Here is a 16,465-nt window from a genome sequence, read left to right on the forward strand (position 1 = left end):
ATAAAAAGAAAAAAAACAAGATCCTTTTCTTTGCAAACCCATTTGCACACAATGCTCTCCCCAGGGAGAGTGTAGAAAATAACTGGGATGTGCTCAGGCACTGCTGAGGACCTCTGAGAATTAACCCCAGGATGCTTCTGCCTGAAACAAGGGCAGCTAAACCTCTCCCCAAATTAGAAATACAGCATCAATCATTACTGTCAGCACCATGAAACCAGGCCCTGAAACCATTTGGAAGGTATCAGGCAGCAGCAATTGCTCCATCACCCCAGGGGTCTCCGGAGCAGGGCTGTGGCTGAGGTTCTGCCAAGGAGCCTTGGATAGTGTCCCTCTGTCCTCCCCTGGCCAGGACAAACTGCTTGGTGACTCTTCCTGGTGTCCGAAGCTTTGGAGAGAGGCGAGGGATGTCCCTGGCCTTAGAACACCAACACTTCCTTGTACATTTAATTTGAGAGTAAACTTTTTAAATGCAACATTCCCAGGCTCGTCACTCCCTCAGACAGGAATGGGACACATGAAATTCACAAACGTGTTGCTACATCAAAAGTAACTCTTGTTACTTATACCCTGGGGGAAGGGCTGCCCAGTCAGTGCTCATACATATTTATACATTTCCCATCTTATTCTAGAAGCTGTTTGTTGTGTTCCCGTTCAAACCTCCACTTGATTACATAAAACCAGCACACTTCTGATCTAAGGGGGCAACTTCTTCATTCAACTGAGGAGTAAAATAGTCAGAAACCTGAAACTGAAATGCTTCCAGTTCCGCAAGACTGTTGCATATGAAAACCACAACCTGCTCCCCCACTGTCTCTGGCACTTCAGATTTCTCTCCCTGCAGTAGCTGAACTACTGAAGGCTCCTTGTTCCCCCAGGTAACCACAGGAGGAACGTCTGTGCCGGCAGAGGCACCGCAAGCTGTGAGCCTTCCGCACATCAGACACTGCCACAGGCACGTAGGGAAAGGCAACGGGACCGAGCACGGCCGCGGGCAGCCCCTGGGCCCCGCTGCCCGGCCCGGAGCTGGGCTGGGGCGCCGGGGGAGCCAACAGGAGCCGGCCCCGGCACAGAGGAGCCGCCCTGACCTCTGCCGGGCACCGGCGGCACTGCACGGCCGAGCCGGCCCCACCCGCTCCTCCCTCACCCTCCGCAGGTGAAACGGGGCCCGGCAAAATCCGGGAACGGGCCTGCGCCTTCCCAGCTCACCGCTGAATCCCGCTCCACAGCAACACACAGTGCTGAACTGATCAACAGAACCGCAGAGTCACTGAGGGTGGAAGAGACCTTCAAGTCCCAGTCCAACCATAAATAACACTAAGTGATTTAAAAAAAAAAAAATAAATCCAGACACTGAGCTCAGCAAGCCAAGGGGGCAGCACTGGTACATCCTTCCCTTAGAGCTTCACCATCACCTTGTCCCTGGCTTGGGACACCACCAAGTGAAGGAAATTCCATCACCAGTGTTCATCATGAGGGATTTAATCTAAACCACACAACTGAATCAATGGAGCACATTTTCTCTGGGACACAGGACCAAGGTAGCCCTTGGGCAGTGGGGGAAGCTCCACCTGCTCTCCAGCCATGTTGCATTTAGAGGAAGTGAATCTTCAGGGTAAGTTTTGGTTTCCAGACCAGCAACTTCCAAACTGAGATAGGATGAATACCTTAACTGCTGTTCCCAACCCATAGCCAGCATGCAAAGTCCATAGCGAACCTTTGCATCTCCAGCTGGTTTTCCAAGGAATCACTCCAGGGCTCACTGTCAGGCAAGAAGCCAGGTGGCATCAGCTACTGACTACCCCAGCTGAACCTGTAGAACAGGGATTAGATTGCCATGGCAGAGGGACACCCTGCACCTCACCACAGACAGGTGAGCAGACACTGCCAGGTGCAGCTGAGTTTGACAGTTCACAGGTGTGTTACAGCCAGGTGGGGTGACTGTCACAGTCAGGGACAAGTTATATACTGAACAACAAGTTGTAACCAAAACTTTAATCCCAAGGATCTCACAAAAGACATTTTACAAGTGACATGAAAATTCTTGTACAGTAAAGAAATGTTTAATTTCTAATGTTTACAATGTACCATTAGACACAACACATCCACTCCAGGTGTCAGTTCTGCTGTGGATTTGGTCTATTCAGAGGTTCTGGAATAGATGGTCAATCAACAATCAGCTAATTAAGGACTCTACTCACACCAAGTACAAAATTAACTGACCCTACAGCTACAATGTTTTATTTCATGGAATATAAAGCAGCTCAGTCAGAACTGGAGCTGGATGAAGCTGCAGCCCAACCCTTTCCCTCCCGGCGCCACTGGCTCACTATTCTCTTTTCCAGACATAGGCTATGGAACACCCATGTCCTGCTCTGCTCCCAGTCTGATTCCACAAGAACACACCATCCCAGCACACTTCCTCGAGCTGAGCCCCAGCAACCCCCAGCCCAGCCCAGCCGTGCTCTCCCAGCAACACAACACAGACCATTTGCCCTTCCACACACACACACACACACACACACACAGAGCATCTAATGGTACATTGGAAAACCATTAACATTACAAATCATAGGATCTGCTCAGAACCATATACAGATTCACATCTTTACATTTGCCACCTGTTACAAGATACAAGAAACAAAGCAAGTTCAACAGCTAAAACATTTTAAAAATGCACCAAGCTTTATGAAGTGTCAAAACAAAACAATGTTCTGTACATACTCCTGGCCTCGGATCTCATGACTTCCTGTACACAGCTCCTTCCCACAGTCCTATTTCCTCTCATTTGACCTGGAGCGACTGAAGAACAGACAGGTAAAGTTAGGATCCAGGTGTCAGGAGCAGCAGATTTTCCTTTAAGCCCCCCAGCCACAATCAGCAGGTGATACTTAAGCATTTTTAAAATACTGTTCATTTAATAAAACTGAGTATTTTATTGTTCAGGGTGAAGAATCTCCTACAACACTATAAGTGATTCTCCACCACTGCCTTCTTCAGTATTTACCAAGGCACAGAAAGCCATTTTTACATTTACTCAGAACACACCAACACTGAAGACTCTTCTTACCTGCGAGACCTGGAAAAGGAGCGAGAAGGCTTGTGGTTCCTCTCCCGTGAGAGTGATCTTTCTCTTCTTCTATCTCTGGAGAGGGACCTGGTACAGATCACAACACCACACTGTCAGAGCAAAGCTCAATTAGGCCAGCAAGGCTCCCTGAGGAGCTTCCCTTCAGGAGCGAAGGTTTTTAACTATTCAACCAGGGGGAAACCTGTTACCAGTGCTGCTATTAACCCTTTCTCAAGGGAAGAATAATCAGCCTGAGCAACAGCTTACAACGTGCTGTGAACAGGCATGCAGTACTTTGCAGAAGTTTTTTCTTTCAGAATCCCACCTAATCACATCCTGATTTATGGCTGGACTCAATCTTAAAGGTATTTTCCCACCTCAGGGCTCTATGATCCTATGCTCACAGTATCTGTGAGAGAGTAGCACATTAACACTTAAACTCTGGGGAAAACTGACAAAGACCCCAAACAGCTGCAGAATGGAAATTACTTCTGTTCTTAATATCCTTCCACGGCTATCCCTGGAATCTCTAACAGCTCAGTAATTCCAGTCAAGCAGTATGACAGAAGCAAATCTGTTTCCCTTTTACCAAACTACAGTCTGACTGTGCACAGCCTATGCGTGGAGCTGTTTTGGGCTGCTCCTTTTCAGCCCTCCAGGCTGGAGCAGTCCATGGGGCAGGAAAGGGATTCATACCTGCTGCGGCTCCGGGAAAAGCTTCTCCTTCGCGGTGATCTAGAACCAGAAAACCAAATGTGAGGCACTTTATCCATTCTTTGAGCTTTAATGGGGTGAGGCATTTCCCAACTTGTCAAACTCACTGTTGGGCCCAGGGAACGTGCCAAGAATAACTGGCATCCATCATCCAGTAAAAGGCATGGAAAGATTAGGCAGTAAAACCAAGCTCAGTGTGAACAGCACGTTTCCAACCACGAATTCACTTAACTAAGAATGCGTCAGAGCAGAGTTGTCCAATGCAACACTTTCCATTTCAACTAAATACACTGCCCAGAACACCACACCAAAGTCCCACAGGTGGTTCCAAAAAAAAAAAAAAAAAAATAGCACAGAGCAAATGTTTTGGAACCCATGCAAGCCAAAAAGGTCCATAACAAGACATAAGAGATATCAAGTGGAAAAAAAGTGAAAATGCGCTCAGTGTCAATATTGATAATGCCATTAAGTGCTACATTAGAACTGCATATTTGTGATTGTCATTTTAATGCCATAGAGTGTGTTTAGACTATTTTCTTATAAAAAAAAAAAATTTAAAAATATAACCTTAGCTCGGCCCAGTTCATCCCAAAAAGTAATTGTTTTAAGTTTTGAAAACTGTTAGTAAAACCATTTAAAGGTGATAGGATTTTTCTGGCAAGGAAAAGCTACATTTGTTAGAGCTTTATTAAAAATTTAGTTTGGCATCTCACATGCAAATATCCTGGTTTTTACATTATTCACAGTGTAAGAGCTTCCATATCACCCTTAAAAGTTTTCTCAAGCAACATATGTACGTTACCACTCAATTATGCACAGCCAGCCTTTGATTGAGAAAAGTAATTACTTATAAGCCGCTTACTCCTTATTTTAACCAGCAGTAAACTGTATAAGCAGGAAAAACTTACAAGTCTTTGGTTTCAACAAGCTAGAAATGGTGAGGTGAGGCTGCCGGACTGACTGCCAAGAAGAATTTGCTGAAAAGGTTTTGCCAGATGTTGCGTTGTATTTAGTTGGTTGGCGAAGGGGGTGTTGTGGATTTTTCCTGCTTTTTTGTTAGCCGAAGGCTGCTGCTGTAGTTGTTGTGAAGACATTTGGTAAATAAACAGCTGAGCTGATTGGCCGGGAATGTGTGGGCGGTCGAGGTGGCTGCTGCCGATTTGGTTAAGGTTGGAGAGAAGGCTGAGAGAAAACAGCATGCTCGGGAACCAAAGGGCGGTGCAACCTGACGACTGGCCATGCCTGGGTCATGTGAAACGACACCAGCCAAGCTGCATGGGGCGCGCTGGTCACATGACGCTGAAAGGGCTAGTTGGCTGGCTAATGCAGACTCAGAGGGTGGTGAGAAGAGACATGATGGTGACTCTGTAACGGGTTCATTTTTATTAATAGATGGACCAAAAAGCATAAAAAAAATGAAAAACAAGCCATCAGTACAACCATCTATTAGCTAACAAATACTCCTAATGTGTTATTTTTTTTTCAACAGCAAAAGGGTAAGCTTGAAACCCTGACTTGGGAGGACTTCACTCACCTGCCACAGGTAAATTCAGTCCTGTAAAAACCACGTTGCACACTTAAACTGCCAGACAAACTAGTCTGGGTCCAAGAACGTGCCAGTTCCCAAAAATCCTGCTATATGCTAGAGCTGGGTTTGCAAACCTCAAGTGACAGGATCGTCACACGATGCTTTAATTCCAGCTAACACTAAAGTGTCAAGATTCCAGATGTTTAGAGCAACTGTTACTCAATCTATTATTAAACAGCTGCCTGCTTGGGAAGTATTTAAGTTCTGCAAACAAAGTGGAAAAACCCATTGGTATGGAAATGCTAAACTGCTGTATGTCATGTTCTGCCATTATGGAGTAAAGGAAAGGAACAGGCTAAGTTGAAGTATGGGGAAGAAAGGGAAAGTGTGGCTAGAAGATGAGCAGATTTTAAGAGGAAGGAGGATAAGCCCAGGACAGAGGGCACTGACTACCAACTGCACAGTCACCTAAGGACAAAAGCCAACAACATTCAACACAACTTAAGTTCACCTCGATTTTGTGGGGGGTTGATTTTGGTTTTTTTTTAGCATTTGTCATTTCCGAATCATGATCAGATAGATGAATGTTATCCATCAACATGCCTTTAACAAGCCTGCTTCTAGGATGCTACGTGGTAACTGTGCCAAGAGCTCTAGGATTGTGCTGTGCCCAGGTACCTGCGCCGAGGAGGGGGACTCCTCCTGCGATAGTCATCCCGAGGACGCCGGCCCCATGATGGAGGGGGGCCGCGGTTCCGACTCCGCTTTTCCCCGTTGGAGAGCTCCACTCGGACACGACACCCACACAGGGTTCTGGGAAGAGAGGTTGACACTGGTTAGCATTTCCAGGGAGAAGGCAGCACAGAATAAAACATACACAATCCACAAAAGGGAAAAAGAACAGATAAGGGCAAAAAATGTTCTGTCATCAAAGCACAGTGTTCAGTCAGCTCCAGCATGACTGTGGTGGACCCTTCCCTGGAAGTGTCCAAGGCCAGGTTGGACGGGGTTTGGAGCAACCTGATCTACCCAGTGGAAGGTGTCCCTGGCCATGGCAGGGTGTGGAACAGGATGGGCTTCCAGCCCAAACCGTTCTGGGATTCTATGGCAGACAAAAGGTTTGGCTGCTTCTCAAAACTGCTGTGCCAGTAAAGCAGTAAAGCAGGGAAGGAAGCAAGGAGAGTCTCCATTATCAGTTTTGCCTCTTTATAGTAACACCATCTGCAATTTAATTAACACACATAAAGAGATGCAAATAATTTCTAACTTGGGAGTTCAACTGTGAAGTGCAAAATTAACCATTACAATGCTATTCACTAAGGAGGGCGGGGTTAGATGGGATATTGGGGAGAAATTCCTCCCTGTGAGGGTGGGAAGGCCCTGGCACAGGGTGCCCAGAAGAGCTGTGGCTGTCCCTGGATCTCTGGGAGTCTCCAAGGCCAGGCTGGACAGGGCTTGGAGCAACCTGGGACAGTGGAAGATGTCCCTGCCCATGGCAGGGATGGGACTGGATCAGCTTTGAGGTCTCTTCCAGCCAAAACCTTTCTGGGATTCTATTTCTGCACTATAAGAACACCCTTAAAGTACCATATAAATAAATAGTGCATAACAAACGTATCAAGACCTTAGTCCTGCAGTTTCAGCTTCCCAATTTATAAATGTACCACTCCTACAATGTCTCATATTTTGACCAGCCAAGTCAAGCACACAAGCACATTTTACCTTCCATCTAGTTCTCTTACTGCATCAGCTGCATCTCGGGGATCTTCAAATTCCACAAAGGCAAAACCAGGAGGATTTCTCGCCACCCATACACTGCGCAGTGGTCCATAGTAGCCAAAAGCTCGCTCTAACTCCGTTTTGTTGCCATTGTTTCCAAGGTTACCCACATAAACCTTGCAGTCCAGAGGACAAGAGTCGCGATGCATTGCTAGGACAAGAAAAAAGAAGTACACATATATTTAACACAGCGCATGTGCTTGCTCACTTCCAAGGGAAGTCACTCTAGTGGCTGCTTCCCCCTGAAACTTCAGCAGTGATACGAGCTTATGGAAACATTGCGTGAAAGGGGTGGGCGGAGAGCGTTAAAACCCAACAAAAAAGAGACGTGCTATGCCGCATTGTGATTAAAATCCACTATTTCGGAGAATTTCATTTACTTTTACGGTTTAGGTTTGAGGGGTGGGTATTCCTGCGCCCCTCTTCTTGTTTAGCGCGGGGGAAGTCTGCAGAGGGCGCTGCGCGGGGGAGGCTCCATTGTTCCCGGATCGGGATTAGGATCACGGCAATCCGCGCACAAAAGCGGGGGGCAGCGCCATCTCCGGCCGAGCCCCGTGGGCACTGCCCGGGGACGCGCTCCGGAGCTGCTCCTCGGTGCGGTGTGAGGGACCAGCGCTGCCTCGGGCGGGCGGGACGCCGCCACTCCGCCCCCACGGCACCTCCCGCCCCACGTCGCCTCACATGCCGCGGGGAGCAGGCCGAGAACGGGCTCCTCCCGGCAACCCGCGGACTACCCACCGTCTCCCCGCCCGGTTCCGCTCAGGGCCGCGGCAGCCGCCGCCCCAGGCCCCGCGTTACAAATGGCGGCTGCTCTTTGTTTGCCGCCGCCGTCGCTTCCATCCGCCCTGCCGGGTACCGAGACCGCGGCTGCCGCCTCCCCCCCGCCCTCCGCGGTGAAGATCCTCACCGGTGCTCAGAAGGAGGCCGCGCGAAGGGAGCCCGCGCTAAACTCGGCCGACTCGACCCTCAGCGAGACCCCAGCTCCGCTTTTCCTCACTGGACAAAATGGCGGCCGGCGCCTCCCCCGCCCGCCTTTATATAGGGCCAGCCCTCTCCCACGTGATGCTATGCAACAGCGAATCAGAGGGCGCCGTCGCGCTGATTGACAGGTGGCGTCACCGCGCGCGCGCAGGTGGGTGGGATCTTGGCGGCAATGGCGGGAGCGCTGAGGCGGCTCTGCGGGCCCCGCCCGGGCCCTGAAATGCGGGAACGGTAACGCCCCCAGAACTGTTCTTTTTCTGTCTAAAACGAAAAATAAAGTTTTATTTCCTTGTGTTTCTGGCCCGGTGAGATCCGTCCAGGTAGGGCTAACACATTAGAACGTTTCAATTCTCTCAGAGCCATTTGTCCCCATGAGCTTTTAATAAGTGTGTTGAGCAAACTGCTGTAAGCCAGAGTTTTTGGTAAATTTTATGTCTGAGCTTTGCTTACTGAGGCACAAAAGACGGAACTTTTTTTAAGCACTTGAGAAAACGAGAGGATTTGAAAGGAGGAATTTTAGTTACAGATACACAGTGCTGTTGATGTGCTTTGCCAAACTCTCATTCGTACATGACATTTGTACATACAACATGAGTTTTAACCTCTAATTAAACAATTAACTTGCTCCAAAGGGGTTGCCTTAGATAACAAACCTCCTGATTTATCAGGTAATACATGAAACCCACCCAGGGCTGTTGCTGCAATAATCTCCCAAAAACCTCCCTTCGCAACCAGGCTGCGTTTAATCCAGACTTCATGTCTTTGCCATGGGCCAAAGAAGACTAATTTATCTGGCACAAGTATAATTAATAATACTTTGGATCATACCATGTACAATAAGGCGTTTTGAGTATAAATTAATGCTCGTTGACTCTGCTTTCCAAGCAGGAACTGTGCAGAGGATGGGGCGTCCTCAGTCTACCAGAATTCCAGAAACCCAAGTGGAATGAAAAACAACCAGCTGATATCATTAACTGGAATTTCCCAAAATCTTTTGCAGCATCCCACATTATTTTTAAGAGCTTTTTCTCAGTAAAATCCTCCAAAGCTCAAAACTGGCCAAGGGACAGAAACACAACAATGATTTTGAGGTAATGGATGCTCCAAAGTATCTTAATTGTGTGTACAGTTATCTGAGGATTACCTGCCTTTAATTAAGGAAATCTAATCCATTGTAATCTAAATTAGCTGACAGCTAATTTCCTGAGGCAACACAAACAAAGGAAATAATTTGAAGGTTGGAGCTGTTCAGCCATTTCACTTTGTGACTTCTTTCAGACAGTGATTTCCAGTACTCGCTTCCCTTCTCCAAAGGGGTTTGCAGCATTCCTAGACCCTGCTCATATCATATAATGTACATTTCAAACATTAAGTTTTGCAATAATGGATATTTTTTTAAAAAAAGAAACAGAACAAATATTAGACAGCAACTTGGACAACCTTGTAATCCTAACAGAATTTATGATTTCATACCAAAGTTACACATGATGTATGAAGATAATTCCAGATGACAGACTTGGGAACAAAGCATTTATTCAGAAGTTGGTTCACGTCCTGCAATGCAAACAGAGCACTCAGCACTCACCTAGGACATGTTACCTGCTCCATTCAAGCACTTCTTCCCTGGGGTTCAGCCTGTCACCACATTTGATAAATCACAGTCCACAAAAATCGTGTCATCCAAACAATCCATTTTCAGTTTGCTTTTGGCATTACTCAGAAACTAAACATGGCCCATCACCAGGACACAAGGCAGAAGTCAGAGTGTTCAGCCAAATTCCCAGGGTTGGGATGTGCCAGCACAGCCATACAGCACTCGTGTCATTCCAAAGTCAGCAATTTGATTGTCCTCCCAAAGCTTGTCCCCAAACCAGCCCTGAGCAGCACTACATGTGGATGTCACATCTGTGTGGAAGCTGCTTTGTGCTACGTTACCTCCCTCCTTATTCCAAGTTGGTGAGTGTTTGGAAAATCCTGCTGCGTTGCACTCGGTGGCTTTTACAGTAACAAATGCCACTTGTGTCCAGTACCATTGGTTAAATGCTTTATAGCCCCCCCAGACCAGGATCCAAGACCACACTGACCTGGAGTAAGGTGTTCTAGTCAAACTGCTGTCATGGTTTCTGAGATTTCAGTCTCAGAGAGGAAAATGAACACATTCTAGACATTATGATTTCGAAGAAACCTCAGCTGTGTGAGCCAAATTTAAGGGATCACAGAACCACAGAATATCCTGAGCTGGAAAGGACCCACAAGAACCATCAAAGATCCATACCTGGTCCTTCACAGGACACCCCAGAATCCCACCATGTGACTGAGAGCATTGTCCAAATGCTCCTGGAGCTCTGGATAGCTCTGGAGACAGAAAATATTTATTGGAAAATACTTTTATCTGCAAGAAGATCTCTTAGAGCTGCTCCTCAAGCGCAACCAGACGCTAACAAAACCAGTTATTTACTGGCACGATTCTGCCCACAGAAAGGCCTTTTGCTGGGAAACGTTATTGCTCGAACCCAACAGGAACTGGTGGAGGGGACACATCTTCAGTCAGAAACCAACTGCACACAGGCACATCTGAGCCTGCTGTCATGAGGTTCCTGTGGATTCAGCCCACTTTCACATCCTGCCCATAGACCAGCCCTGGTGAAAGCCATTTTCTGAAGAAACAGAGACTTACACAAGCCTGATCTTTAGATACATTACGGTGCCTGAGCTTATTCCCACAAACTCTTCTGTTTACGGGGTACAAATCCCTTATTTCCTTACTTTTAAAACATGTATTTTTTAACCGCGAAAGCTTTTATGTCTACCTCAGACTTCATGTAAAGGGAGAGTGAAACAACAGACTGTAATTTATGTATCATAGACCTAAACTAAGAGAGCACAATAGCACACCATGTCCCCAAGACTCAGCACTTGGGGATTAATTAGTGAGAAGTTTCTTTACTTCAATGACATTTAATTGCTCAGCCTTCATCCCTACCCTTCCAGGTGTGAAGCTTCTGCCACTGTTGATGTCTCACATCTAAGCTTTGGGCACCACAGTGACATTCTGTTGCAGGGGCAGATCCCAGAGAGTTCCTTTTCGTGGAGACAGAGCCCATGGCACTGGGAGACATCCCTTCTTTTTTTGTTGTTTTTACTCAGGTGAGGTCCTCAGGAGATTTCTGCAATGCTGTGGAACCTGGAATAAGCCCAGAGAGCCCAGTGGGTGTTACAGAAGCAGCAAAAGGGACCTGAGGCTTTGTCTCAGCTTTACCTGAATTTGTTTTGCACACATAAAATATTCCATCTGGAGACTATTTTGGGAAGAAAAGAGAATCAGCCCCAGGCTTGGCTTCAGGGTAGGTTTTGGAGGACAAAACACTCACCCTTGCTACCATGTTCAGCCAGAGCTGTGAGTCCCAGGAGCTTCTGTAAATCTGGCCTGAAGTCAGAAAATGGAAAATGAAAACAGTGAGCCTGAGTCACTACTGTTCAACTCTAATTTTAATTCCCTGGAAGATGGGAGTTTTCTCTGGAATGACGCAGTACATAGTGCATAGGGGCCAGGATTTCAAACTGCTCTTGGAACAGTTTACCCCACTCCCAAATGTGATTGCTGGCACCTCTCCAGATGGCACAGGACTGTCCCCAGCAAAAAGGAGGTGACACAGAAGAGCTAAAAGCACCCTGAGGGAGGGGAAGCCTGGAACTCACTCCTGGGAGCTGAACTTCACCTCTTGAAATGATTATGGAAGCCATGGATCTGCTGGCTCCTTCCCCGGGGGCAGAGAGCTGGTGATGCCCCTGTAGCACCTCGAGTGTAGGTGCGGTGGTGCCAAAATCTTCGTGGTTTGCTATGAGGTGTCATTTCCTCCCTTCTCTGAGTGAGGGAGGCCAGGGAGGGCAAACAGCCCATCAGCAGCTGCTGCTTCCCCAGCAGCTCAGGGCAGCTCTATTTACCACGAGCGTGGTCAGAGCGTTTCCTCTCGGCAGGGCGGTGCCCAGCTTTCCATCCACGGCACAGCAGCTCACAGGAATTCGGGTCGGTTGGGCAAAGAGCAGTAAGGGAAAAAAACCCACAACCCAAAAATAATAATAAAAAGAGAGTTGATGTTTTCATCAGGGAAGCAGGAAGTCTTCTGGAGCCCACACTCCTGTTACTGGTGAGTAACAGAGAACAGCACACGGAAAAATTTCCTCAGATCTCTCAGCCCATCTCCCTACAGATAGAGGATCCCTTTGATGCAGCACAGTCTTTGTTTAATTAAGTTTTCAAATCCCAGGCCAGAGGATCCCCCTTGCCCTAATGAAGCTATTTGCACATTTGCTTTGCTTTTTGTTCCCTCCCCCAGTTCCTTCTTCCCCTTCAACTGGGCCTCCAGGCTTTCTCTTCCCTTTTCTTTCATGCTCTGCAGCAAGCCATATTCCCTTCCTCCCCCACCTGGCTCCCCGGGGAAAGGACTGGAAAGCAAAACAAAGGAATCACTCCCTGGGAAACTATAATTGGCACAACCCTCCTGCTCCAAAAACTCCCGCTGAAGGTGAGGGAACAGCGAAAGCCCCTCCCATGCAGAGACCAGGAAAAGCCGGAGGGAGGGAGCAAAGGCTTTGAAGCCAAGGCTAAAACCGGTGATGGCTCCGAGAATGCCGTGAGGGAGGCCCCGAGGGGACCAAGCTCCGGTCAGCCCGAATCCCTCGTTACTTCCCCGGCAGAACGGGCTCCTACTCCACCCTGCACTGCTCAGGGCTCTCACAGAGGTTAATTTATCCCAGCTAAACACAACACCTGGGAGTGCTGGTGGTACAACTTCCCCTTGTGACACGAGCACTGACCCCATTACAGCTCGGAACATTTCCTCCTGGGTGTGTGTGGCTGGCGTTTAAGTGGGCAATTGACACATTTTATGTTTTCTTTAGAAATATTATATCTCTCATGGATACAGGGTAACTCTGGCGAAGTCCGACCTCCCAGAGATGTCACAAAGTCACGACCATGGTTATTTTGACTTCTCCCGAGTCCTTGGGTGGAAGGAAATTGCCAGTGGAAGGGCGTAGCCATGGCAGCGTGGTGTGACCACCAGAACACGCTCCAAGTGCCCCTGTGCCAACCCCACGTCACCATCCCTGCCTGTGGTCACTCAGTTGATGTTTTTCCAGTGGAGATGCCGATAACTGCATCCACTGAAAACCCATTGTACACTGGAGACTTGAAAAGTTCATGGATGAATTGTCCCAGATATTTTACACAGGACTTTGGCCAACTCTTATTAATCCTTCAAGATGTAACCAAGGGATTCACGGTGGATAATTTGGTGTAACCACAGCGTAAATGACTGGAGACTCAGATGTGAAGCCAGGCCCTGATTTACCAATATTTAACAAATGTCAGCTTTAATTGGTGACACACTCTAATGGGTGACACTCTCCTTAACAATCAGGACTCAGGTAATGAAATCAGGAACGTTTATTGGGTGTCTCAGAAACAGCGGGTCTCAGACAAGCCGCCTTGAGGAACATAATGAAAAGCAATTTGGTGTCCATGGAAGCTGCGAGAGCAGACGAGGCTGTGAAGCCCTGCAAAGGGCCTGTCTCTGCAGGACAACGTGTCTGCATCCACCTGAGCCTGGGTTTATCAGGAACACAGCCCTGTGCCTATGGGAAAGGAATCCACCGCTTCTGAAAACACTGAGCAAATGATCTTTCCAATCTTCCCAGGGTATTGCTCCTCAGAGATGACAAATACATTCACTGTCCTTCACTTTGAGAAGTAGGAACTGGTCCCCTTAAGGAGTTTCAGCCTAATGATCCAGCCACATCCTGAGTATCCAAATTCTACTGAAATTACCTGGTTAGAGATCATATAGTGAATATCAAATCTTACGTGGTGTCAGCTTGTAGGGTTTCAAAACATACAAGAATTTGGCTTTTTGCCTGTACTACCACTTGCACTTTTATTGTTTAGTGAGTTTCTCCCATTTCCAAGATTTCAAATAAATTTCTTTACTGTACATACAACAGATTTAAATGAAATTTGTACTGAACATTAAAATCCAGTAGGATCTTATTTAGGTTGCCCAGAGAAGCTGTGGCTGCCCCATTCCTGGAAGTGTCCAAGGCCAGGCTGGACAGGGCTTGCAGCAACCTGGGATAGTGGAAGGTGTCCCTGCCCATGACAGGGGGTGGGATGGGTGAGCTTTTAGGTCTCTTCCAGTCTAACCATTCTGGGATTCCATTATTTACCAGCTCCTGAGATTTTTCTGTGAGTAACTTGTTTCTGCCGACTGTGAATTGCAGGGGTCATCCGTATTATTAATTTAGATTCCTCTTACCCAACTCAGGGTCCCACACCTGAGCCATAAGGACAAGAAAGGAGGAAAATCTATTTCCACACCAGAGACACTTTTCCTGATCAACCCTGGAACAGTTGGATATCCCTTGTCCATCATCTTAGGAAAAAAGAAAGCTGTGTTAGAATCGAAGGTTCTCACAAAACAGGAGAGACTGCAAAGGAAGGAGACACTGCCTGCAAAGCTGTGATCCTTTCCTTAGTCACATTCTAAAATCCAAGATTTATTATTGCTGGACCTGTCTCATTTCCCTGACACAAGGTCTTAGTCACAGAGTGCTGTGGAGCCCATTCCCATTGTTCCTGAGCTCTGGACTGCTATAAAAGGCGGCCAAGGGCACTCAGTGTCACTGCACTGGAACATCACCACGGGGCTGGCAGGAGACTCTGCAGGTCAGGACTTCACTGGGATCCAAACAACACCATCAGTAAGTGGATAATGTTCCTTCTGTGACTGGGAGATGCTTTTAATTAATGTGTAGTTTACTGGTGATCACAGTAGCAAAGTGTCATTTCTCTACTGTGTCTGAGCAGTTCTGCATCAGCATAACTCAAAATATCACTCAGCATTTCATACACACATCTCTATGTATATTTATGTGCATGTATCTGCATTTAATACAGATGTTTTTCATCAGAACTAATATCCACTTGTTATTTTACATCTAGTTTGATTTCAATGTATTGCCTAAGAAAATTACTCACAAATTACTGGGACAGACTTATTAAGAACAAGCTTGTTACAAGCAAATATGGAATTGATGTGTATTTATGTTCTATTAATGTATGATTTGCTTTTTTATCCAGCCACTGCCAATATTCAAGTTAGTATGAAGACAAGTTGTTTGAGCACATGCTGAGTTTTTTACTATCCCAAATTTCTTCTGCACAGAAAGAATTATTCCTTCAAAAGATTATACAGGAACTTGTCTTTACTATTTGTCTTACAGAACAATTTAAATGCTGCAACTTTGTTTTGCTGTCCCTCCAGGTTTTGATGTAACAATTAATACAGGATTTTCTGGTAAATGAATAAAGGGCTAGGCTGGAGCCAATCCTAAAGCAGGGTACAGTCATTAGTGCCAAAAATGCAGAAATTTTAGGGCTGGAGCTGGCAATAAAGGCATGGTGGGGTTGAAGGGGTGGGTAGGTGTGGGTGTACCAACGCCATGAGCAGACGTAGAGCTGGATGAAATTATAACTTAGACTAAAATATTCATCTCACAATTACATCTTCTAGTTGTCCCTTCCCTAAGCCAGAAAGCCACTTCTTTGCAGAAAAGAAATCCAGCATCAGTCTAATACAATCCTGGATATTTGGGTGTCAGCACTTGCCCTGCTCATGGAAAAGGTTGTGCTATTGAAGGCCCAAAGCCCAGGGCTGTGAACACCTTTTAACTTGATATTCCTGCTCCAGCCTTAAATACCTTTTGAGTTTCACAATTTTCAGCAATCCTGATCTTTGTGTCAAATTGTGTCAAATGCTGTGAAGTTTTTATCAGGAGGGTCTCTTCCAAGTCCTGAAATAATTTCCTGTGCTTGCAAATGCACAGGAGTTCAAAATGTTGTATCAAGAGGCAACAGTGGGAAAGGAGATTTAGGACTATAAGCAAGGAAATGTAGAAATATCCTGTGAATCCTATCTGTCTTTTCCTGGTGTTCCCTGATCCACAGGCCTGGGATGATGTGGGAGGTCCTGGGATGTTTTACCACAGCACAGTGCTCCACTCTCAACCCTGCTTAAAGGCTGAAATTCATTTTGTCAGGTGAAAGAAAGAGCAGAGGAAAAGATTTCTGATCACACCGTCAGCTTCTGGTCCTGTGGAGCTGATTTAAAGAAGAGAGAAAATGTTCCTGCCCCAGAGATCTCTGCAGACAGTTACATTTTTGGCAATTCTTTTTTTTGCCTGTTTTGCAATGTGTCAAGACGTTGAAAAGTAAGCAATAATACCTTTTTACTTCATTGACATCATTAGAAATCTGCTCACTTTTGATTTCATTGGCTGTGTTCTGCACTGCTCTTGGCTACTCCAGGCATAGCAGAATAAAAATTCAATGTATTTGA

General features: G+C 46.6%; 1 protein-coding gene and 1 long non-coding RNA gene across 2 annotated transcripts; one reads left to right on the plus strand and one right to left on the minus strand.

Annotated features, from left to right (window-relative positions):
* Positions 1-1,963: 1,963 nt before the first annotated feature.
* SRSF3 (serine and arginine rich splicing factor 3) lies at positions 1,964-8,104 on the minus strand. Its single transcript, XM_039565315.1, has 6 exons — positions 7,996-8,104; positions 7,032-7,239; positions 5,988-6,122; positions 3,764-3,802; positions 3,068-3,154; positions 1,964-2,799 (listed from the first exon to the last, which is right to left on the minus strand). Exons 2-6 carry the CDS (start codon positions 7,235-7,237, stop codon positions 2,772-2,774), a joined length of 495 nt encoding a protein of 164 aa, XP_039421249.1. The 5' UTR covers positions 7,238-7,239; positions 7,996-8,104; the 3' UTR covers positions 1,964-2,771.
* Positions 8,105-12,143: 4,039 nt separating this feature from the next.
* Positions 12,144-16,253, plus strand: LOC120411275. Its single transcript, XR_005603658.1, has 3 exons — positions 12,144-12,217; positions 14,393-14,828; positions 16,167-16,253. It is a non-coding gene; the product is annotated as an uncharacterized LOC120411275 (long non-coding RNA).
* Positions 16,254-16,465: the final 212 nt, after the last annotated feature.

This window comes from Corvus cornix, chromosome 26, assembly GCF_000738735.6.
Source record: "Corvus cornix cornix isolate S_Up_H32 chromosome 26, ASM73873v5, whole genome shotgun sequence".
Lineage (NCBI taxonomy): Eukaryota > Metazoa > Chordata > Aves > Passeriformes > Corvidae > Corvus > Corvus cornix.

Bases quoted from the DNA above. Each gene is read 5' to 3' on its own strand.
- SRSF3 (XM_039565315.1), bottom strand. From the start codon at position 7,237: ATGCATCGCGACTCTTGTCCTCTGGACTGCAAGGTTTATGTGGGTAAC. The intron at 3,155-3,763 runs GTATGAATCCCT...GATCTGTACCAG, and splicing joins TTTTCCCGGAGCCGCAGCAG to GTCCCTCTCCAGAGATAGAA. The intron at 2,800-3,067 runs GTAAGAAGAGTC...TCTGTTCTTCAG, and splicing joins TCCTTTTCCAGGTCTCGCAG to TCGCTCCAGGTCAAATGAGA.